General features: G+C 42.3%; 1 protein-coding gene across 4 annotated transcripts in view; it reads left to right on the forward strand.

Moving 5' to 3' along the window:
- CPEB2 (cytoplasmic polyadenylation element binding protein 2) overlaps positions 1 to 25,518 on the forward strand; it is a 128,992-nt gene that overhangs the window by 69,768 nt on the left and 33,706 nt on the right. For 2 of the 4 annotated variants that reach the window (XM_073574593.1, XM_073574594.1), the window contains exons 5-7: positions 3,777 to 3,800; positions 20,971 to 21,141; positions 21,325 to 21,414. In XM_073574593.1, coding sequence (XP_073430694.1) covers positions 3,777 to 3,800; positions 20,971 to 21,141; positions 21,325 to 21,414 — 285 coding nt within the window. The remainder of the gene's footprint in view (positions 1 to 3,776; positions 3,801 to 20,970; positions 21,142 to 21,324; positions 21,415 to 25,518) is intronic. The other 2 variants (XM_073574595.1, XM_073574596.1) reach the window with 1 other exon arrangement.

Raw genomic sequence — 25,518 nt, forward strand, 5'->3', positions numbered from 1 at the left:
TTTTCCAGCCTTCCCTCATTGGAACAAGTGATATTAGAAATTTGGCACTTCCCGGTGACTTGTTAGAGACTTTGCTTTACACCAACTCAAGGAAAGTCTACTTTGCACTAATGCTTTTCATGAAAATTTCTTTGTTTTTTTTTAGTGATTATATGGCCTTTCTCGGCCCCCGTGACTTGCAATTTTTCACACTATCGATCAATTCAGATGATTTGTTTTTCTGCCCATAACGATCATCAAGTGGCAATATAACTAATTGAACGGTGGTCGTTTAAAGGGACCAGCACAATCGCATGTTTTCGGCAGCATGCGCCCTGTATACAGGGGAGGATGTGCTTCCGACAGCAGTGATTTTAGATAGTCCGCAAAAAAGATGTAAGCGGCCCACAAAGGTTTTCTCATTGGTTGGTTAATCGGTGCCGCCGGACCAACGCGTATGACCATTCCTACGCAAGCGGTCGCCTGACTGTCAGCCAAGATCAGTGCGTAGATTTAATCTCCCCATTATATTTTGGCAGCAGAAGATCAAACTACACAAACCAATGTGAGAGGAGACTTAATAGCTGTCTACAAATATCTAAAGGGCTGTCACATTGTAGAAGGATCAACTTTATTCTCATTTGCACAAGGAAAGACTAGAAGCAATGGGATGAAACTGAATGGGAAGAGACACAGATTAGATATTAGAAAAAACTTTTTGACAGTTAGAGTGATCAATGAGTGGAACAGGCTGCCACGAGAAGTGGTGAGTTCTCCTTCAATGGAAGTCTTCAAACAGAGGCTGGACAGACATCTGACTGGGATGATTTAGCGAATCCTGCTTTGAGCAGGGTGTTGGACCAGATGGCCCAGGAGGTCCCTTCCAACTCTACGATTCTGTGATTCTATGATTCAACCAGTCTAAGCCACAAGGATAAGATTATCAGAATTTCCAGACAGTTTAATGCCATTTTGCTGTAATTATTTCTATAGAGCGGTAGATAAACTACTTTCACCATTTTGGGCCAAAAAAAAAAAGAGAAAAAAAGAAACAACAAATATGCAAATGACTCAACCAGTATGAATCGTAAAATGCCGCTAGGAGATTCTTTCCAAAACCTGACGTGTCTGTGTGTCTACGCCAAGCCTTGCCTTGAATTAGCGGTTGCATAAATGAGGATTTTCTTTTCCTTTATCCTCTTTGGCACAATGAGATTTCTTATGATTTGTGTATTGCTACAAGGGGCTTTTGTTGAGCGGACAATGGGCGAGAGGGTGAAAAAAAAATCCGGTCGTGTTGGGCCGATGAAGGTCAAACATTACAACTATTATATTGTATGTGGCAAATGTACAAAATGTTCTTTGGAGCTTGTGATATGTTTCTTTTTTGTTGTGAACTCTTTTTTGTTCTTTTGGAAGAATGGGAGGCAGGTCATGTGATGTGTGTCCGAGGGTCTCAGAAGTACATCATGCAATAGCGGAGCAAAAAAAGGCATCATTGCCAAAGTCCCTTTTTTTTGTGTGTGTGCAATGTAATTTTGAAGTTGGTGACTAACATTGGTCCATGGATAATACGCTCGTCTACACCTGCCCTTAGGAAAAGGCCTTCAATATGCTCCAAGGTTAATCATTGATCTACCGTCCTTAAATATTCCTGATTTGGAATATTAAAGCTCCACCCCCGAGGAGCAATAAGTAAAACCCCTGAGCAGCAACTTTTGGGCGTCCCACTGAAATCTGGGTGGAAATCCTTTTTTTTTTTTTTTTTTAGCATCCATAAGGGCCAGCGCCATCTGTCGAAGAAGGCTAAGGGAATGTTCACACGTTCAGTATTCGGTCAGTATTTCACATCATTATTTGTAAGCTAAAACCAGGAGTGGGTGATAGATACAGAGGTGGTGACGTGTTTCTATTATACTTTTCCTCTGATTGTTCCTGGTTTTGTCTTACAAATACTGATGTAAAATGCTGACCGAATACTGAATGTGTGAACGTGGCCTAGGACTCATTGAGGCTGCTGTGGCTGGGTACTACTGATAGGGGCGCCATGTGCCGCAGTATAGTGTGCCATGGTCCGTGTCTTACATACGTGGGAAATATTGTCTTCTAGTTGCAATGCTTCTAGGAGCATATTGGTATGTTTTATGGTGTCTAGTAATATAGACAGGAATATGGAATACATAGGAATATGGCACTTTTTTAATCTCTCGGATCTATTGTAAAATTAGAGATCTATAGAGATACAGTAGGGCCCTATTAAAGGAAGATGCACAGAGCTGTAGGAGGCTCACTAAGTAAGTACTCCACCTAAATGCACTTAATCTTTCCGGGGTTTATAGACTACATGGGCATTGCTTATTTACAGTATGGCCAGTACTAACCCTGAAAGACCTTACAAAACCCTAAAGAAGTGCTGCCCCCGGAGGCCAACTGGTGCATAACTCAACCCAATTATGCTGGAACCATAAAGATTTGCTGTTTTTCTTACACTTATTTTTAATTTTAAGTTAAAGCATTGAAGGGCTAAATGTGAAGGATCTCATATTATAATGGTCTGTATTAATAATGTATCATGTGTATTTCTGGTTGGACATCAAATGAAAGGGGATTAAGCAAAAAAAGTTGTTTATTTTGCATTTGATTTAGGATTAATTGAATTTCATCTCTATTGACAGAATTTTTGGACTGTCAAGAAGGGGGTTAAAAAAATTAAACATATACTCACCCGTCCTATTTGGTCCTGCTAAAGCTCCCTTACCCAGTCGTCCGACCTTGTTAAGATCCTCTGATCTACCCTTCAGATCTTTAGATCTTCCCTTCAGATCTTCCGGCCTCTGGTTTTCCGGTCTTTTGGTGCTGACTCTGCCTCACCTGGCCGCGTGGAACGCCACGCACATCTCGGGCGACCGGTTGAAGCTTTGTCAGCACCAGGAGGCCAGACTGTGCAAAGCGGAGACCGGACAGCTTTTTTGGGAGCTGTAACTACAAGACTAGTGAGTGCCAGGCCTAGGACTGATGACAATGTAACGCTTATTATTTTTTAACCCCTCGTAAGAGCGTAATTTTTTGCCACTTTCGATTCACGACTATACAAATTTTCCAGATGATTTGAACCCGAATCAATTTTTAACAAATTTGCTGATCTCTAGACCCCACTGATCACGACAATGGGGGAATCCGAGCCCTTCCTACAGAAGTGTATGAATGGAGTGGTGGTTTAACATGTGTGCCGCCACTCCATTAATTGACTATGGGGCTGTCAAAAAGATCTGCCCTCGCTCTCATACACATTGAATGTAGCAGCAGGGCACATGTGTGACTACCGTGCCATTCAGACTGCTGTGGTTAGGTGCTGTATGTTTTTCCACCTTTTTTTTTTTTTTTTTTTTTTTTTTTAATCTAAATACATGTATTTGGGGCTAAAAATCATTTTTTGCAATTAGGTTTCATTAAAAATTTGAGGCCATTTGGCTTTTACCTGTGGTCATAAATCAGCTCAGAAAGAGACAGATAGCAGAGTTAGAAACTCCCCATCAGTGTAAGCTCACTGCCTGATCCTCATTTAACTCATTCTGCATCCAGCAATAGACAGTGCAACATAAAGGGCAAACGCTGAAACATTTTTTTATGAAACACAATTGCAAAAATGATTTTTTTGTAGTCAAAAGATAATTATACCTCAAGGGAGAACAACCCCTTTAAGTCATGTCGTCTGGTATCGGGTCTTAGTTTTATTAGGACGCTTAATAAAATGATGATATGAAACATTGACGCTGTTGTCCTTTGTTTACATGCAGCAAGGAGTTATGGGCGAAGACGAGGTAATTCATCTATTTATTACTAAAGCTGAATGAACCATTATTTTGCCTGATTACCCCTCATCCCATGCTCCATCAGACATTTACGAGACCTCGTATATAGGAATGATAAGCTTAGATTAATGCACGTACTGGACACTAATAAAACGCTTCCTATAAATTGATTATTTCATTATATCACCAGTAACCCAATATAAGGGCAATTACTGCAATGGAGGCAATGGAGGCGCTTTATTGCTCATATCAACCAATCACAGCGCAGCTTTCATTTCTCATTTTGCTTTTGAGAAATGAAAGCTGTGCTGTGATTGGTTGCTATGACTTTTTAGACAGTTTAGTAAATGTCTGCCCTACACTTTCTGATGAAATGCTGTGTATGTGTCCTATGTTATGAGGCCCGGTGCTTACCGTCATCCGTGCATGTTAGAGCACTAAAGGTCAGCAGATCGGCACACTGAATGTTTTTTTCTGAGCCAGTCTTGTTATCTTGAGATCACAGTTGCACATCACAGCTGGGTTTGTAACTTAAAGGGGTTGTCCGATCTTAAGTTACAAGTCTGCGGTCACTGTATGTAACTGCAGACTTGTGAATTCTCACATCGCGCGCACTGCGCACTTTGAGGATTCTCCGGCACCAGCGCTGGGAGCAAATGGGCATGAGACCGCAAGGATGTTATATACACACTCCTGGCCACAGACTGTTTACAGCCTCTCTCTATACACTTGTATTGAGCGAGGCTGTGCACGTCTAGTCGGACTGCAGCTTAAGATCCTAGCAAGGGCAGTCTCTAATGATTTACTAACAGCTGAATCTAATGGTCACTGCTCCCTGCTGATTGTCCTGGATCTCTCTGCAGCATTCGACACTGTGGATCATCAGCTCCTCCTCACTATGCTCCGCTTAATCGGCCTCAAGGACACCGTTCTCTCCTGGTTTTCCTCCTATCTCTCTGACCGCTCCTTTACTGTATCTTTTGTGGCTCCTCCTCTCACCTTCCCTTTACTGTCGGGGTCCCTCGAGGTTCAGTTCTAGGCCCCTCCTCTTCTGCTTGTTTACCGCCCCTATTGGACAAACAATCAGTAGATTTGGTTTCCAGTACCATCTCTATGCTGATGACACCCAATTATACACCTCTACTCCTGACCTCATGCCTGCATTACTACAAAATACCAATGATTGTCTTACTGCTGTCTCTAACACTATAGATAGATAGATACAACTTGGCAAGCAGACAGAGTTGCAGTGAATGAAAGGGTGTGCTGAGGTAGTGCTAATGAATGCGACGCTCGTCGCTGCAGGATGGCTCCTTCTGTTTCCTCCCTGTACTAACCTAGCTAATGCCCGACATTGCCATTTTCGTGTGCGGTTCTACCATTACTCCAAAGCAACATGCCCGCTGTCTTGGTGTCATCTTTGATTCAGATCTTTCCTTCACTTCACACATCCAATCATTTGCCCGCTTATGTCACTTACACCTCAAAAACATAGAATTAGACCTTTTCTTATCTTTGATTCGGCTAAAACTATTACTATAGCCCTTATTCATTCTCGTCCGGACTATTGCAACTCTTTACTAATCTCTCCCCTTTCCATTCCTAAATGCAGCAGTCAGGACCATATTCCTCACCAACTGCTACACCGATGCCTCTTCCCTGTGCCAGTCATTGCACTAGTTACCAATCCAATATAAAGTTCAACATAAATTTATCACTCACCCACATAATGCTCCACGGTTCAGCACCACCCTACATCTCCTCCCTCATCTCCGTCTACCACCCTACCCGTGCCCTCCATTCTGCTAATGACTTAAAACTAAAATCGTTAATAATCCAAACCTCCTAGGTCTGTCTCCAAGACTTCTCGCGAGCTGCGCCAATTCTTTGGAATGCACTACCCAGGGCAGTTTGATTAATTCCCAATACCCACAGTTTTAAACGTGGCCTAAAAACATATTTCTTTAGACTGGCCTACTGCCTCACCTCACTTATCTAACTATCATTATTTTGCCTATACAAAATTTTCTTCAAAATCATGACCCCCGTAGCATCAGTTCACACCCTCCATACACTTGATAGCTTTCTGTGTCTGTACCGTACACAAACTGGCCAGTGACGGTTCATGCAGCGTTGTGTGCAGATCCTAGTTGGTATATTATAGCTATATCATACAATATCAGCACATTTTATAATTTACCTTTCATGTCCCCTATTTACTCATAGAAATGTAGCTTGCGAGCAGTAGGACCCTCACTCCGCTTGATATGAGTTATGCTTTTTCTCTAATGTCTTTATTGTCTGTACAAGTCCCCTCTAAAATTGTAAAGTGCTGTGGAATATGTTGACGCTATCTTTTCCGCAGCTCTTAACAAACATTATCATCCCTGTCCCCATTGGGGCTCACAATCTAGATTCCCTATCAGTATGTCTTTGGAATGTAGGAGGAAACTGGAGAACCCGGAGGAAACCCACACAAACACGGGGAGAACATACAAACTCCTTGCTGATGTTGTCCTTGTGATTTGCACCCAGGACCCCAGCGCTGCAAGGCTGCAGTGCTATACACTGAGCCGCCATGTAATTGGCAAACTGTTGCATGTACTCCAAACTGGTATCAATGAAAACTACAGCTTGATGCACAAATAGCAAGGCCTAAAACTGCTCCATTGACGGAAGTAAAAAGTTACAGGTCTCAGAAAATTGAGACTTAAACCAAATAAATATATATTTTTTTTACAAAGTGAATATTTATTTTACCCACTTACTATTTATATCACAGCACTTTACAGTCATCATCGCTGTCCCCATTGGCGCTCACAATCTACATTCCTTATCAGTATGTCTTTGGAGTGTGGGAAGAAACCAGAGAAATGCAATTCTTACTGTGCTAACCACTGAGCCACCATGTTGCTCATGTCTAAATTTTCTTTAACAAGATCTAAAAAAATATATAATATATATATATGTATGTATGTATGTATGTGTGTGTGTGCATTTGCTGTAATCGCACTGATCTGAAGAATGACACACGTCCAATGAATGCCGTAAAATCTAAATCTAAAACACAATGGCGGAATTGTTGGGTCAGTATGTTATATAGTAAAGTGAACAGTGTCACACAGAACTATCAATCATCCCCTAAGAAAACAAACAAAAAATGTCTTGTTATGACTAAGTAAATGAAAAAATGAAAAAGCTATGAATCTTGTAAGCAGGGAAGGAAAAAGCTAAACTTACATTTATTTTATAGTTTTAATTACTGTTAAAAAAGAAAAGAAATCTGTCCACTAACCCAGATTAACAAAGCCGAAGATAAAAACAAAATGAGCTAATACCCTGCAGTAAATAAATAACAATAGTGCATGAAAATAACACAATAACTACTTAACATAATTTTTATTAAAAAAAAAGAAAAAGTCTTCCCACCATGTCACAGTGACCCTATTCAGGACAGTCCTAGCCTCTGGTATTGAAACATTAGCATATGTCAAATGACGTAAATGTGAAAAGGGCCATGCAGGACTGAAGCCCCGAATATTGGACACCCAGCCATGGGGAGCTATATAAACGTAATTTCCAGCTCAAAGAAAAGGTAGGCTACACCCTTATTTGCAAAAACCTAATTCATGCAGCGTGTAGGCGCATGTGTACACTAGCCACTAAACAGACAAGATCTAAGATAGAAAAACACCCTGCAGTAAATAAATAAAAAAGCAATAGTGCATGAAAATAACATAGGGTAGTTAGTTTACATAATTTTGAATAAAAAAAACAACTAAAAGCCATCCTACCGCATCAAGGTGACCCTATTCGGTACAGTCCTAACCTCTAGAATTAAAACCTTACCATATGTAAATTATGTAATTGTCAATAAGGGACGAGCAGGACTGAGACCACTAAGCCAAATTGTAAACATAGACTTCCTGTCTTATCCAGAAGACGTTTCAGAAGTCTCGTTATCATCACAGACAGGATTACAAGGATTGGTAACAGCTCCATGCACAGCAGATAACACAAGAGCCACCAGTCACAATAGATAGGTTATTTTCTGATGATACATTCTCTTTGAAACTTAAGAATGGAACAGAGAAATGACTTTGCCTAAAACAGATGTGAACTGAGCCTCCGAGAACCAGCAAATAACATACAGTGGGGAAAAAAAGTATTTAGTCAGTCAGCAATAGTGCAAGTTCCACCACTTAAAAAGATGAGAGGCATCTGTAATTTACATCATAGGTAGACCTCAACTATGGGAGACAAACTGAGAAAAAAAAATCCAGAAAATCACATTGTCTGTTTTTTTTTCATTTTATTTGCATATTATGGTGGAAAATAAGTATTTGGTCAGAAACAAAATTTCATCTCAATACTTTGTGATATATCCTTTGTTGGCAATGACAGAGGTCAAACGTTTTCTGTAAGTCTTCACAAGGTTGCCACACACTGTTGTTGGTATGTTGGCCCATTCCTCCATGCAGATCTCCTCTAGAGCAGTGATGTTTTTGGCTTTTCGCTTGGCAACACGGACTTTCAACTCCCTCCAAAGGTTTTCTATAGGGTTGAGATCTGGAGACTGGCTAGGCCACTCCAGGACCTTGAAATGCTTCTTACGAAGCCACTCCTTCGTTGCCCTGGCGGTGTGCTTTGGATCATTGTCATGTTGAAAGACCCAGCCACGTTTCATCTTCAATGCCCTTGCTGATGGAAGGAGGTTTGCACTCAAAATCTCACGATACATGACCCCATTCATTCTTTCATGTACCCGGATCAGTCGTCCTGGCCCCTTTGCAGAGAAACAGCCCCAAAGCATGATGTTTCCACCACCATGCTTTACAGTAGGTATGGTGTTTGATGGATGCAACTCAGTATTCTTTTTCCTCCAAACACGACAAGTTGTGTTTCTACCAAACAGTTCCAGTTTGGTTTCATCAGACCATAGGACATTCTCCCAAAACTCCTCTGGATCATCCAAATGCTCTCTAGCAAACTTCAGATGGGCCCGGACATGTACAGGCTTAAGCAGTGGGACACGTCTGGCACTGCAGGATCTGAGTCCATGGTGGCGTAGTGTGTTACTTATGGTAGGCCTTGTTACATTGGTCCCAGCTCTCTGCAGTTCATTCACTAGGTCCCCCCGCGTGGTTCTGGGATTTTTGCTCACCATTCTTGTGATCATTCTGACCCCACGGGGTGGGATTTTGCGTGGAACACCAGATCGAGGGAGATTATCAGTGGTCTTGTATGTCTTCCATTTTCTAATTATTGCTCCCACAGTTGATTTCTTCACTCCAAGCTGGTTGGCTATTGCAGATTCAGTCTTCCCAGCCTGGTGCAGGGCTACAATTTTGTTTCTGGTGTCCTTTGACAGCTCTTTGGTCTTCACCATAGTGGAGTTTGGAGTCAGACTGTTTGAGGGTGTGCACAGGTGTCTTTTTATACTGATAACAAGTTTAAACAGGTGCCATTACTACAGGTAATGAGTGGAGGAAAGAGGAGACTCTTAAAGAAGAAGTTACAGGTCTGTGAGAGCCAGAAACCTTGATTGCTTGTTTCTGACCAAATACTTATTTTCCACCATAATATGCAAATAAAATGAAAAAAAAACAGACAATGTGATTTTCTGGATTTTTTTCTCTCAGTTTGTCTCCCATAGTTGAGGTCTACCTATGATGTAAATTACAGACGCCTCTCATCTTTTTAAGTGGTGGAACTTGCACTATTGCTGACTGACTAAATACTTTTTTTCCCCACTGTATAGGAGAGGGTGTGCTAAAATCAGAACCCGGTGAGACTATCTGATCGCCCCGGGGCAGCATTTTGAAAGGGGGCTATCTCTGTTAAATAGAAAATCTAGGTTTGATTAAGCGAATTCTGATGACACATGCGTGAACATGTAGATTGTGAGCGGCGAGTGACTATTGTGAAATACTTTCCGAAGAGCAGTGACCTTTGCGATCACTCTGTAATAATCAGTCGTGGCTGAAAATACTCACTCGAGACAGAGTGATGTGATCTAGAGGACGCATGGTCAACAGGAACCAAGTAAAATCCTGTCCCTCACAACCAAGGAGATTAGTCACGTCGAGGACTCCCAGCTTGTGGCATCTACGTCATAGCCTTGCCACGTGGCAGTGATTGCGAGCTGCCGCTAATGATTCCATGGAGTTCTCCAAGAGATCGGAAATAAACATCTCTTAGCAGTAGAGATTATTTTTATCTGTTTTCCATGTTCTGCCTGATTTATATACTTATTTCAAAAGTAACACTGGATGCCCCCCAGGCTCGTATAAATGACACCATGTCACGGCGGCTCCGTATAGGCTCACTTCTGTAAGACCGGCTTTGGTTAATATTTACGGAGCCCACCAATTGCATCCTAGTGTTTCGTAGGAGACGCTTGAGAACCCTCCCATCAGTTTTTTAGGAACTTTTTTGCTTGCAGGAGATATTGATAGGGCAGCACGGTGGCTCAGTGGTTAGCACCGTTGACTTGCAGCGCTGGGTTTAAATTTCATCAAGGACAACATCTGCAAGGAGTTTGTATGTTCTCCCTGTGTTTGCGTCGGTTTCCTGCCACACACTGAATACCTACTGATAGGGAATTTATATTGTGAGCCCTAATGGGGACAGTGATGAAAATTTCTGTAAAGTGCTGTGGAATATGATGGTAAAAACGGGCACTGATGAAAATCTGATCCAAGAAACTGATCGAAATAGTACAGTTTTTTCCCCATTCTTACCTGATCCAGGACAGGCAATGACAGATCCATGTTCTCATAGTTAATTAGTGGCTCTAATAACCGATAATGTGGTCCTTTAGGTTTCCATTATGATGATGGCAGACCTTTAAGAATACAAATGATGCTGATTTACCTTCTCTTTATGCCTTAAATTGTTACGACGGCTCTTATGACAGATTTTGAGCTGTATTTTCAAGAAAAAACTTTGGACAGTAGCTGAAGGGTGTGCTCGTTGGACTATGACCATCTCAAGAAATGGGTTCTGGAGTCCACAATATTAAGTTAGTAATGAAGATAGCTGTGTAGTTGGGTGCCTCCATCAGTCCCATAGACAATGAATAAAGTAGTGTTGCGTCACTCCATTTAAACAGTGAACTCTTTAGCCCCTCTCTCAATATCGGTAGGAGTCCCACCCAACTTGTGGTGACGAGATAAGTTGTTATGGTGGAACAACCCTTTTACATATCTTTCTGATAGTCAGTGGTCTGATTTACCCATTCCTGCGCCTCGATGTACTGTTATGTCATTGACCAGGGAGAGCAGGCTCAGAATCTAAGCCTGCTATATACATGGCTGGTGACAGCTGTGCTAAACAGACAACACCTACATCTCAGATAGCTGCAGTTTAACCTCTTAACCACGTAAATGCCGCTGTCAGTCACGGATAGGGTTTCCTTCTTAGTTCTCATTAGTGATAAGCGAACGTGGTCAGATAAGGTGTTATTCGAGTGTGCCGAGTGTCTTCGGTGTGCTCGAAAATTGAGTCCCCGCGGCTGCATGTCTCCAAGCTGTTCGACAGCCGTAACACATGCAGGGATTCCCTGTTTGTTAGACAATCCCTGCATGTGTTGTGGCTGTCGAACAGCCGTGAGACATGCAGCTGCGGGGACTCGAACATATTATTCGAGCACGCCGAAGACACTCAGCACATTCAGATAACACTTTATCCGACCACTTTCGCTTATCACTGATGATAACTAAGAAGGAAACCCTATCAGTAACTGACAGCGGCATTTACGTGGTTAAACTGCAGCCGAGACACTGTTAGCACCCGAGCATGCTCAGATAACACCTTATCCGAGCACATTCGCTCATCACTAGTGCTCATACAAGACCATGATATTAAAGTACTGTAGTATAGAATACAAGCAAACAATTGCAGTTAAAGTCCCGTAGCAGAACTAAACCATAAAATGGAACCTTATAACAAATTTTAAGCTATTGAAAAATAAAAAGATTAAAATCTTATTTGTAATCAATAAAAACATCAGTTCGCCCAGCTATAAACAAGCGTTCACACAGTTCTGTCGACAGACCAATAAAAAAAAAAAACTTAGGCTATGTGCACACACTGCGGAATCGCCTGCGGGTTTTTCCCCGCGGAACCGCAGATAAAGTGGCCTGAGGTTTTGCCCTGCGGTTTCACACCTTTACTATGTTAAAGGTGTGAAACCGCTGCGGAATCCGCAGAAACAATTGACATATTGTGGTTTATAAACCGCAGCAAAACCGCGCAGAAAAAACGCAGCGTGAGCACTGCGGTTTTGAAACCCATAGGGTTACATGGTCCTGTACCATGTCTGTGGAACTGCTGCAGTTCCGTAGGGCCGGAATCGCAGCAAAAACCGCAGCGTGTGCACATAGCCTAACGGAGCTCTGAAAACGCAGACCCAAACCAATATTTTTTTTTTTTTTTTTTTATATAAAAAGTTCTGAATTTTTGGAACGATCAAAACTTTAAGGGTATGTGCACACATAGTGTTTTTTGTCTCTGCGGATTTTGTAGAGAAAACCGCAGGAAATCCGCAGGACAAATTGCTGCGGTTTTTCTGCGGATTTGCCCTGCGGTTTTCACCTCATTATGGATGAGGTGTAAAACTGCAGCGTTTCTGCACCAAACAATTGACATGCTGCGTTTTGAAAACCGCAGCAAAACCTCGCGGAAAAAAACGCAGCATGTGCACAGCTTTTTTTATTTCCATAGGAAATAAAGGTACTGTACAACGCAGCAGAATCTGCAGCGTTTCTGCAGAGCCAAAAACGCTGCGGAAACGCAGCAGAAACCGCAAAGTGTGCACATACCCTAACAAATAATGCAAGTTTGGTGTTCGTGTAATCATACCGACCTGAAGCGCAAAAGAGGAAATTGGCCGTGGCGGGAAGGGGTTACATGTATTCACCTTTTTAAAAAATGTTTAATTTTTCCAACTCGGAAATAATGTACCTAGGAATGGAAGTCTTGGAATTTGCCAGTGCATTGACGGTGCTTGCCCTCATGGATTGCAGTCCCATTGGGATGGAATAATAGGGAGTCTAAAGTCTAATTGGTTTGCATGGAGCAAACAGCAGCTGGAGAGCAAATGTCACCCCCCCCCCCCCCCCCCCCGGACCACACATGCTAATGTCTGGTGTATGTTTTGGACAGTCACAGCCCAGAGATATTTGTATGGACGTAAGACCAAGACATGATGACGGTCCTCACCCTTGCTTCATCTTATCTTTGTGTCTTGGAGCCAGTTCATAGGAAGGGCTCTCTGGTGGTATCAGACCACCAAAGCCAGAGGTCTGGATGCCTTCACGCTCTCGGGGTGCAGTTCTTAGTCATCACTTGCTCTCCGCATGGTTACGGTTCCTTCTGGGTTATAAATTTAGCAGAACGTGTTTCCCAAGCATTAGACACTTGCTATGGATGAGATTCTTCTCCTACAGCTGGTAACTCGTTCACAGTCAGAATGTGCATTGGGGGGGGGTAGGTCTCTGAAATTCTAGCCCCATCTGTTTCATCCAAAGCTTCCAGACAAATGGCCAGAATTAAAACGTGTTTCAGGTTAAGCTGTGTGCAGTGCTTCAGATTCCAACCAAAAGGTTAGGTCCCGTTTAAGATTAGGACTCGCTAAACAATGACCTGCCTTGTCATCCAATGGACAAATAGTTTAGATTATTTGGCCTCTTAAAGGGAATCTGTCACCAGGATTGTGCTACTCCATCTGAGAGCAGCATAATGTAGGGACAGAGATCCTGATTCCAGCGATGCATCACTTACTGGGCTGCTTGCTGCAGTTTTGATGAAATCCCTGTTTTATCTCCTGTACATCTACCAGTGCTCTAAATGCTGACCTCTGTATAACCCCGCCCACAGCACTAATTGGCCGTTTTTTGCGTGTGCTGCCAATCAGTGGTGGGAGTGTGGTTGTACAGATGACTACATGGCAGTAGGTTTAAACAGTGATTTTATCAAAATTACAGCAAGCAGCCCAGTAAGTGATACATCGCTGGAATCAGTGTCTCTGTCTCTACATCATGTCGCTGTCAGATTAGATCACAACAACCTTGTGACAAGTTCCCTTTAAAGGGCTCATCCGGCAGAAGAAAAATGTGTGTGAAATAAGATATAATGTAGTATATATAAAATAATTAAATCTATTAATGTACTTTATTGTTTGAAAACTACAGCCAGCCTTGGCGTCAGTACCCCTTTCCGAGATATGTTTCGGTGTCAACACATTAAAGTAATTCTTTCCTCTTCCTGTGACCCGAGACTGGATAAAGGAGGCAATCTGTCCGTCTCGTTATGGCTGACGCAGAGAAGAGGAGCGGCGTAGCTATTTCTTATTTACTTATATAGTGCCATTAATTCCACAGCACTTTATAGACCTCATCTGTCCCCATTGGGGCTCACAATCTAAATTCCCTATCAGTATATGTTTGGAGTGTGGGAGGAAACCCACGCAAACACGGGGAGAACATACAAACTCATACATTTTATTTGGTGACTCCCATATGTCTCTATGAAGTTGACGCGGCAGGACTCTCTGTAAAAGTGCATTTTCCATGACCTAAAACGCCCGCTGTATAATGTACGATGATTCATCATTCGGTGCGGCTACCTACATGTCCGCTTACAGCGCTATGGCGGCATTTATTCTGCGGCTACAGCTCGGCACCATTCCGACGCTGTGATAAATGGCGTCCTTTGAACTATACGGGTCCCTCCTGATTTACTGTAATGAAGCTTCCTGGTAGAATGTAATTGAGTGTTGTAAAACTGGGGGCCGTCATGGCGTTTTCGTTATTGGTTCGTTAACCTTTATACGGATGGACCTGCAATGTTTTGCGCACCTCAGCATCATACTGTAGAGAGTGAAGACCCATCTATCTGCTTAGTACTTTTACCTCTCTCTGTGCTATGATTGCTCTTATTTTATGGTATTTATATGGTGCCAACCTATTGATCCAGGGCGGCTCAAAATATATTTACCCTACATATGACTTATAAGTCCAAAATCATAGGATGAAGCATAATACAGGCTCAGAACGACAGTGCTGTCCTCTAAATCGCGGTTCCATTCTCTCATTGCTTCTAGTTCCATACTGAAAAATGGCCAAAATATCGAATTTGCTTTATTGTTCTAATCCATTATTCTTATCCTAAAAGGGGCTGTCTAGACTAGGAAACCCCATGTTCAAATACCCTATGAGAGATTTATTTTTTGAATAAAGAGGTTCTCGTATACAAAGATTGCCCCTCATTGATTTTAGCGGGAATCGATTAATACTTCGTTTCCCTCGTAGTGGCGCAGCAAGGAACTTGAACACTTGCTGCGGATTTCTGCTAAAACCTAGGATAAAAGCAGTGAGCAAATAACCTTCAGAAAGTAGTTGGTAATAATACATGTTTCTATGAGCAATGGAATGCATCTGAAAGGGAGAAGACACAGATTAGATATTGGAAAAAACTTTTTGACAGTGAGGGTGATCCATGAGTGGAAGAGACTGCCACGAGAGGTGGTGAGTTCTCCTTCAATGGAGTCTTCACAGGCTGAACAGACATTTTAGTGAATCCTGCTTTTGAGCAGGGGGTTGATGACCCTGGAGGTCCCTTCCAACTCTAACATTCTATTATTCTATATAAATATCATAGGGTACCTAGCTGACACCATTTTGATCGAAAAAGTGTAAAAGTCATCCCACCGCGACAAGGTGTACCCACTCAGGATGATCCTACCGCTAGTATTTCACCTCCCTATGGAGAAAGCCTCAGTAGACAGGGGCAGAGCAGGACCCAGGTCTGACTGTTTTGCACCTGCCCGTGGAAAGCTATATAGACAAGATGCACAGCCCAAAAATGGAGGACCCTATATGTACAGAGAACAAGGAGCTTCACGGAAGAAATGGGCCGGCACACCTGTTGTGGGTCTGTTAATGGCCACAGTCTGAATATGCACATAGACATTGGCCTCATACCAACAGGTGTGCCGGCCCATTTCTTCGATTTTGGTTGAGTTCCTCTAAAGATGATGTCCCAAACCTTTTACACCTACAATTTTGTGTGAGCTTTAGGATAATAGCATATGACACACAGAAGGACACCAAATCATGACATTTTCAACATTTTAGTATGAAAGTTGATGCACTGGTATCAAGTAGAGATAAGTGAACCCGAACTTTAAAGTTCGGGGTTCATACCAGACAGCTAGTGTCCGTTGCTGAACTCCAAAGACTGACTTCTCTGGAAGTTCAGGTGGAGTTCTGGTACAAGAACCGAACTTTGGACTAAAGATTGGTCAAACCTGATGAATCCGAACTTCCACGGGTCCGCTCATCCCTAGTATCCAGCCTTCCATACACTGCAGGCGCCAGCTGTGTTATACAGCCAGCACCTGTGTCTAACAGCAGTACGGAGCTATCTCTGATGCCATTTAGATGCTTCCAATGCTGCAAAAATGATTTCAGGGTGCAAATTGGTTACTGAAGGCCCCCAGCGCCGCGATCTTTGTAATACCCTAGGGTGACTAAAAAAAAAAAAAAAAAATTAAGTGATGGTTAAACAAAGAATTAGAAAAGTTTTAATAACACCCTTTTTTTCTAATCCGAATATTTTTTTTTTACAAAAATAGACATATGTGATAGCGCCAGGTCTGTAAAAGTCCAATTTCTGAGAATGCAAAATTAATTACTCCATAAAGTAAATGTTGTAAACAAAATTAATTGACATGCCTGGATTGGCATTCTTCAGTCATCCCACATTCTCAAAGATGGAAAGAAAAAAGCGAGATCAAAACATTGTATGTACCTCAAAATGATGCCAATAAAGACTACAGCTCACCACGCCAAAGAACAAGCCCTCATGCTCCTCCATCAACAGAAAAATAACAGTCATGGATCTCAGAAAATGAGAACACAAACCATTTTTTTTTTTTTTTTTTTTGCAAAGTGCACAATTTTTTAACCGGCAAAATATAAAAAAAATAAACTATGAAAAGTCAGTATCTCCATAATCATACTGATCTGTAGAATCATATTTCCAGATCTGTTTTAAGGCCGGCGTCACGCTAGCGAGAAGTATGGACTAGTGCTATGTGCAAAAAAACCTTATTGCACTCGGACCAATGTTAATCTCCCATGAACCGATTTTTTTTTTTTTTTTTTTTTTTTCTCGGCCGTATTATTCGGGCTGAGAAAATCGCAGCATGCTGCGATTGTCAGCGTATTACGACCATAATACCACCGTAAACACGACCGTAATACGCCAGTGCAAGTCTATGGGGGCGAGAAAACTACGGATTATACATGGACCAGATGTGACTTGCGAGAAATACACACCGGTGGCCGGCAATTCATTTTGCGATACAGTAAAATCACACTGACATGTTTAATAGAGAATAGATATATACACATAGAATGAATATATATATATACACTCATTGTCATTGATAGAGAGATATATATATATATATATATATATATATCTCTCTCTGTGTGTGTGTGTGTATATATATATATATATATATATATAATTTCATAGAGTTCTACATAGCAGAGTAGCCTCTAAATCAATTGCCGGCTTCTGTAAAATCATTCCAAAGCCCGATATGAAATGACACATGGTTTACATACATTAAACCATTTCATTTAATTTAGTTTTATATATGTCTTTGACTAGTAATTAGATTGGGGTATGTGTGTAAAGTTTTGGACATGTAGGAGTTAAATTAATGGGTAAATTCTTTGAAAAAAATTGCGTGGGCTCCCGCGGTAATTTCTCCGCCAGAGAGGGAAAGCCAGTGAGTGAGGGCAGATATTAATAGCCAAGAGAGGGACCATTGTTTTTGCCACAGGCTAAAAAAAAATCTGCCCCCAGCACTTAGCCTCTCTATTCCCATTGCCTTTAGTGGTGCCTCATCGGTTAATAATGGGTTAATGTCACCTTGCTATTGAAAGGTGACATTAAGCCGGGTTAATAATGGAGAGGTGTCAATAAGACACCTATCCTTTACTAACCCTAGAATAGTAAAGGGTTAAAAAAGACACACACATTAATTAAAAATTATTTTAATGAAATACACAAAGTTTTTGACCAAATTTATTAATCTGCCAATCCAACAAAAGCCCTTGTTCTGTAAAACAAAAACTAAAAAACAAACAATATACATACCTCTCCCGCGTTCATTCAGGTCCCCCACTGCAATCCATCACAAGAGGTTAACTAGTTTACAACAGGGACCAGTGCTAATGCTACCGGCCCGCTGTAAACCACTGCAGAATGAATGAAGTCATGTCTGCGCAGGCGCCCCGGCTGACCAGAGTTGAACTAATAAGCGTGGGAATGTTTCTGAACTTTTTCCGACGCTCCTGAGTTCACCTCAGGTCAGCCCTCACTCACTGGCGGAGAAATTAGCACGGGAGCCCACATAATTTTTTTCGACGAATTTACCCATTAATTTAACACCTACATGTCCAAAATTTTACACACATACCCTAATCTAATTATTAGTCAAAGACCTATAAAAAACTAAATGAAATGGTTACTGTATGTAAACCATGTGTCATTTCATGTCGGGTTTTGTATTGATTTTACAGAAGCCGTCAAGTGATTTAGTGGCTATGTAGAACTCTGTGAAATATAAATATAATATATGTGTCTCAATGACGTGTGTGTGTGTGTGTGTGTGTGTGTGTGTGTGTGTATATATGTATATAATACACATACTAGCTATGAACCCGTTCTACGCCCGGGTGGCGGACACTTTTATTGGTATATGGTCTCCCATCCTGGTATGTGCTGCACCCCTCATCCCAATCCTGGTATGCATGGTACCCCCTTATCCATATACTGGTATTCATGGTTCCCTCACCCCCCAATCCTGGTATGCATGGCACCCCCTCATCCCTATCGTAGTATGCATGGCACCCCCTCATCCCTATCATGGTATACATGGTGCCCTCAACCGCCAATCCTGGTATACATGGTGCCCTCACCTCCCCAATCCTGGTATACATGGTGCCCTCACCCCCCCAATCCTGGTATGTATGGTGCTCTCACCCTCCAATCCTGGTATGTATGGTGCTCTCACCCTCCAATCCTGGTATGTATGGTGCTCTCACCCTCCAATCCTGGTATGTATGGTGCTCTCACCCTCCAATCCTGGTATGTATGGTGCTCTCACCCCCCAATCCTGGTATGCATGGTCCCCTCACCCTCCTATCCTAATATGCATGGTCCCCTCACCCCCCTTTCGTGGTATGCATGGTCCTCCCCAATCCTGATATGTATAGTCCCCCTCTCCCCTATTAAACTGCACACATTAAAAAAAAAAACATTTATACTCACCTTTCTTCCCTGTGTCCATCTCTGTCCTGTTCTGGGCGTGTTGTGGTGTCGGACACAGCGCTGTTGTGAGTTCATTTTCCCCTTCACCTTTGATGTCTGATGAACTCCCTCTGCTGGTGAAGAGAGGTAGTGAAATTGATTGGGATGGGACGAACCTGTTATCTGAACAGGCGGAGTGTGATTGGACATCTGGAATTTCTGAGTAGATATAAGGCAGCCGACGCCCTGCAGGGCTGCTGGTGATCCTTTCTGCTCTGAGCTCTTGCATCCAGTTTTAGTTCCTGTCTACTAAAAGCTAAGTTTTTGCCCTGCTATTATTCCATGAGATTTTGTCTGGTTTCCTTATTGTTTGTATTCAGCCAGTCCTGGTTGGGACTGGCTGAATTCCATTTTTGTCTCTGATCAATTGATCTCTTTGCTCTGTTTTCAGAATATACCTGAGTGCTGATATAGTGATTTTGAAGTCTAGCGACTTCTGGGCCTTTTTTCCTATCAGACGGTTGGGACATTTTTGGTAGGGTTTTTTGCGGATTGCAGCCAGCATCTTTTCTGTCCTATCTAGTTATTTGGGGCCCCATCGTTTGCTCAGCCTGTCTTTCTGTCTGTGTTTGTGTTTTCATCTGTTTTTCACCGACAATACATGTTGGGGGCTGTCTATTGCTTTGTGGTCTGCTCTGGGGCAGTTTAGATTTCCCCTTTCTTTCTTTAGGCTTATGTAGTTCTCCGGCTGTGACGAGGGGTCTAGGGCACCGTAGGAACCTCCCACGGCTACTGTTAGTTGTGGTGAATAGGATCAGGGGTCTGCAATCCGATAGCTACCAACCTCTCCGGTTTTCTGGACTTAGCTTGTATTTTTGCTTTCTCCTCCTCTGGTGACTCATTGATAACACAGCGCCTGCGCAGCCCTCGCTTTCCGCCGCCATGTTCTTGAAGAGAACATGTTCTTGCAGCGTGCGTCATGCTTGCGCAGTCTATAAAGGCCTCAGACAGTGACGCTACCCCGGAGATAGATATATATATATACTGTATATATACATATATATATATATATATATATATATCTAAGAAAAAACAAACAGCAGCACAGACTTGAGCAGATTTTGGGTGCAATACTTCCTGAGTAATGCGGTTGTCCAACGCAAAAATATAAATAGAAAAAAAATCAGGCAGCACTCCAGTTCAAGGAAAAATTGTGGACTTTAATCCAGCACCAAGTGGTGCAACGCTTCGGCCTCACAGCACGGTTTTTGTCAAGCACAAAGACCGTGCTGTGAGGTTGAAACGTTGCACCACTTGGTGCTGGATTAAAGTCCACAATTTTTCTTTGAACTGGAGTGCTGCCTGATTTTTTTTCTATGTATGTGTAATATATAATATTTCGTTTGTGTTTTAGCCTGTCATAGGGCTCCATTATATGTCCATTTTGCTAGTCGGCGAGAAAATCTCGGCATACGGATGTCGTACAGATGCTTACATGCGCAAAAATCGCATCTTAGCCTTGCCAGCGGATGACTTACGGATCAATGTTCAGGGAACATTTCTGCGTATTACGGACCGTATTTTTATACGTTGTCTGACTCCAGCCTAATTGTCCAAAAAGGACGGCATATTATAATAGTACTGAAGTAATGAAGAATTTGCAAATCCTAAATGTCGGAATGAAGCTGAAAAGTGACGACTTCTCCACTCAACATATCTGTCTTGGAAAAGTTGTCACTGCCCTGACTGGAGAAATAAGTTGGCCCTGTATGTAGAAAAGCTCATTCTATTGACTGTACGTGACCGATGAGGTAGACATGTAACTCTTCTCGTTTGTTTCCTGCAGGTCGTTCCTCCCTCTTCCCGATAGATGATGGTTTGCTTGATGATGGGCATAATGACCAAGTCGGCGTTCTGAATTCTCCTAATTGCTACTCTGGACATCAGAATGGAGAACGGATTGAGCGTTTTTCAAGAAAGGTGTTTGTCGGAGGACTGCCGCCCGATATAGATGAAGGTGAGAGGTTACAGTGTTTTTGTCAAGAGGGGGTTGTCGTATTTCTTTACCACTTTTTATCGATTTTTCTGTAGCCTCTTATTATTATGTAATTATTTTGCGCAGTGAATTATGCATTGTGCCCTTTTCTGCCTCTGCTAATTACATTATTTAGTCGTTTTTAAATGTTGTGTCTCTTTTCAGATGAGATCACTGCCAGTTTCCGTCGGTTTGGTCCCCTGGTGGTTGATTGGCCACACAAGGCAGAAAGCAAATCGTACTTTCCACCAAAAGGTAATTTGATGATTTCTTTCCCTAGGAATATAGATAATTGACAAAAAAAAAACACCTGCCAGAACTAAAATTGCTACCACGGACAGGCTTAGCCCATGCCACTTCGTTTTCTCAGAGGTTGCCCCAGCCTTCACCCTTTATCTTCTGCTCAGGGATCTGGACTTACAGTAGGTCACAGTCAGTATTTGGCCAGTATTTTACACCCGTATTTGTAAGCCAAAACCAGGAGTGGGTGATAAGTACAGAAGTGGTGACGGGTTTCTATTAGACTTTTCCTTTGATTGTTCCACTCCTGATTATGGCTTACAAATAGTGATGTAAAATACTGAACGTGTGAACTTGACGTTACACAGAGGCTCCAGAGTCGGCTGGTGGTGCAGGCTGGAAGAATAAATGGTCTGCTAACCTGGTCAGAACCAAGCGCTATGTGTATCTTAAGGTAGGAGACTAGTCAACAAAGGATGCGAGGTCAGAGTCAGAAATATCCACTGGGAATTCAAGAGCAAGCACACAGTTCACTAGAGCTAGTCAAATTATAACTGGCAGTGGGCAGCAGGATTTCAGGAGCTTAAATAGCTTGCAGCCCCAGGCTACACAACAGAGAGCAAACACTGACAGAAGTTAACTCCTGAGCTCCCAGCCTGGACAGAACTACAAGTCCCAGAAGACACAGATCTAGGGTTGCCTCCCTCTTGTTGTAGCATAGACTGGAAGGCCAGTCACTAATACAGATGTCACAGTGAGCAGGCAGTTTTCTGCTGTTTCCAACACGAGTCTGTCTGCCAATTCTCGTCGGTTTCCTGCAAATTTTGATATGGGTTATTACAAGTGGTTTTACAAACTAAGTTTTTCAGAAATTGGACCGGCACTGATCAGCAAGATGGCAGGGGGTTTACTTTAGGCCTCTTTCACACATCAGTATTTTTTATCAGTATTTGTGAGCCAAAACCAGGCGTGTCTCCAAAACAAAGAACAGACATCAGTCTTTCAATTATATTTTTTTCTTGGTAAGGCCTCTTTCACACTTCCGTTTTTTACAATCAGTCACAATCCGCCAGGTTTTGAAAAAAAACGGATCCTCAAATTTTTTTTGAGGATCCGTTTTTTTCCCATTGACTTGCATTAATGGCGGATTGTGACGGATTGCTGTCCGTTGCATCCGTTTTTTGTGAGGATCCGCCAAAAGTTGCTGTCCGTCACCATCCTCAAAAATTTCAAAACGGAGCTTGTAACGTTTTTTTCTCTGGCGGATCCTGCAAACACTGATTTAACCCGAATTTCTTTCTGGGTGCCGGACCAAAAAAAAAAAAAAAAAATTCTCTCTCTCTCTCTCTCTCTCTCTCTCTCTCTCTCTCTCTCTTCTTCATTTTCAGGATCCGTCTAAAAACGGATCCTGTGCCATCCGTTCACATCAGTTGAGAACGGATCCGCTTGTCCGCCTTTTTGGCGGATTATAACTGATGCAAAAAACTGAAGTGTGAAAGAGGCCTAAGTTCCATTCCTGGCTTTGGCATACAAACACTGATGCAAAATACTGACCAAATACTGACGTGTGAATGAGCCTTTAGGGAGCGGAATTTTCGAACTGTTGCTCATATTAATGCAATTGAGCAGGGGATGTTGTATTGACCAAAGATGCCTTTAGCTCCCGCCTACAAAACCGCTGAAGAGTTAAGCACAATTTGCTAATTATGACCCCCTATCTACATGATTGACCAAGAGTCATCAGATTTCTACCAGAATTAGCACCAGCCTCAATACTTTGGTGTTTCTTGGCTAATCAGGCCAGAAGACAACCCAAAATAACCATATTGAACTTGTTTTTGACCAACACTCAAAAGACAAGTGTTCGGTTTGGATTACTTGCTAAACCACCTTACTGTCAGCACCATACAGATCTTTTTATTGAATGGCTATCCTGGAACTGTAATATTCTTCGGATAAGATAACAATGTCTAATCATGAAGGATCCAAATCCTGTTACACCCAGCAGACAATTAAATGGAGGGAGCACTGTATCTCTCCACCAGATTTAGTTATGACTGTGCCTGGTGCTTTAGCTCACAACCTATTCAAAACAATGAGGCTTGAGCTACAGTACCGGGCACAATCCCTACCAGATTAATGGGGCTGTGCCTGGTAAACAAAGAAGGGGAGCGCCATGGCTCCTTCATTCAGCTGATTATTAGGGGTGGCTGAAATCAGATCCTGGACAATAGGATAATAACAGGCCTTGATAATTAGGACTTTATTTTTGGTACGAGTGCTATCCATGAAAAAAACAAACACTCGGACCGATGTTATTCAATGATTTCTTTCACTAACCTAATCTGCGTGTGAAAAAAATCTGAGCGTGCACTAGTTTGTTCCATACATCGGATGAGACTCGCCCATTAAAGCCTGTGGATGTGTAGAAAAAAAATACCCCATGGAGTCACAGTATAGCATCCGTCTTTTACGGATACATTACAATTCTGTAACGCAGGAAAGTAATTGTCTTGTAAATGATTAATAAGTCCCAAAAATGTGGAAATAAATCTGTGCGCTAATGTTAGTCCACAACTAGAGCAGGCATTATTTCTTACATAAGAATGGCGTGCTCGAAAAATGCTCAAACAGCCGAGAGACATGCAGCCGCGGGGACTCAAACATATTTTTCGAGCATGCCGAAGACACTCGGTTAGCACAGGAGCATGCTCAGATAACACCTTATCCCAGCACGCTTGCTCATCACTAATCTCCAATAATGAAGAATAATTTGTTCGATCAAAAAGACAAATAGACAAAGATGTTTAATAACACTTATAAAATTGTCCATTATCATATTAAAAAAAAACCATGCCAACGATAGGGCAGCAAAAGGGGCTTCTGCTCTCTAGGACCCTTGACTTGCTCATATATCTTTTGTATCTGTTTCATATGTGATATTTAGTGTTCTTTTACTTTCTTTTTAGCGCATTCAGTAGCACCTAGCTATATGGATTATCTATATTAAATTAAGCGGTGCCCACTATATTCTACATTCTAGTTTTCTTTTATCTGCATTTCTTTATTATTAGTTTTCTTTGATTTCTATACTGTTGTTCTTGCGTCGTGACACAATCCTTAGCATTGGCTGGGATTTATACTGTCCTTGAAACTAAGGGTACCGTTACACCTAGTGATGCACCAGCGATCCCGACCAGCGATATGACGCGGTCAGGATCGCTGGTGCATCGCTAGGTGGTCGCTAGTGAGCTGCCACACAGGCAGATCTCACCAGCGACATCGCTGGGGTCGGTGGTCGCTACTTACCTGTCAGATGCGGCGATCCTGACGTCCTCCCGCCCGGCTCCACGCGTCGCTCGTCGGCGCCACAGGAAGGCCAGCAGGAAGCTGCCGACGAGGAATGGTCGAGGAGCTTCTCGCGCGATCAGCGATAACCAGCGGGGGAGCCGGTCGGAGGTAAGTATCACATGCAGCGATATCGCTAGCAATATCGCTGTAACGTCACAAAATCGGTGACTTTACAGCGATATTGCTAGCGATATTGCAGTGTGTAACGGGGGCTTAACTCTTTCGGCCTGTGCCAATTTAACAGATGATTGTTATCTGTCTTCTATTATTGGGATATTTTAGTGGTAAAACCGGCAGGTGATTTGCCTTTATCACGGCCTCACCCTGCATTGTCATTTTTTTTGGATATATTAAGTGATATTTTTCAATATTTTTGCTTACTTTCTATGGTCCATTATTGGAGATCCTTACTTTATCCATCTTTTCCTCTTTTTTTTCTTATAGAATTGCAGATGTTGTCATCGGCAGCATTCTAATGATGTCACTTATGGACACGCGTTCTGATACATTAGTGCGGGTCTTTTTTTAAAGGCAAATATTTGCGGAGGAGTAGCGCGGCGGTCGGAGCCAGCCATTGTCTCTGGTTTCACTCTGGAAGGCAAACTTGTGTTTTGCATCCAGGAAAAGCCGACTGGTGCAATTGTGTGACACTATTTGACTAATCCCTGACAACCTGGAGGTGACTGACTTACGGGTTATTTTAAACATTTCGGTTTATTTATAACAGATCCATGTGGCCTTTTCAGGCTGGGGGACAGCTGCCGGATC

This window comes from Dendrobates tinctorius, unplaced genomic scaffold (genome assembly GCF_039654945.1).
Source record: "Dendrobates tinctorius isolate UK_male_01 unplaced genomic scaffold, ASM3965494v1 ptg000039l, whole genome shotgun sequence".
In the NCBI taxonomy this organism is placed as follows: Eukaryota; Metazoa; Chordata; class Amphibia; order Anura; family Dendrobatidae; genus Dendrobates; species Dendrobates tinctorius.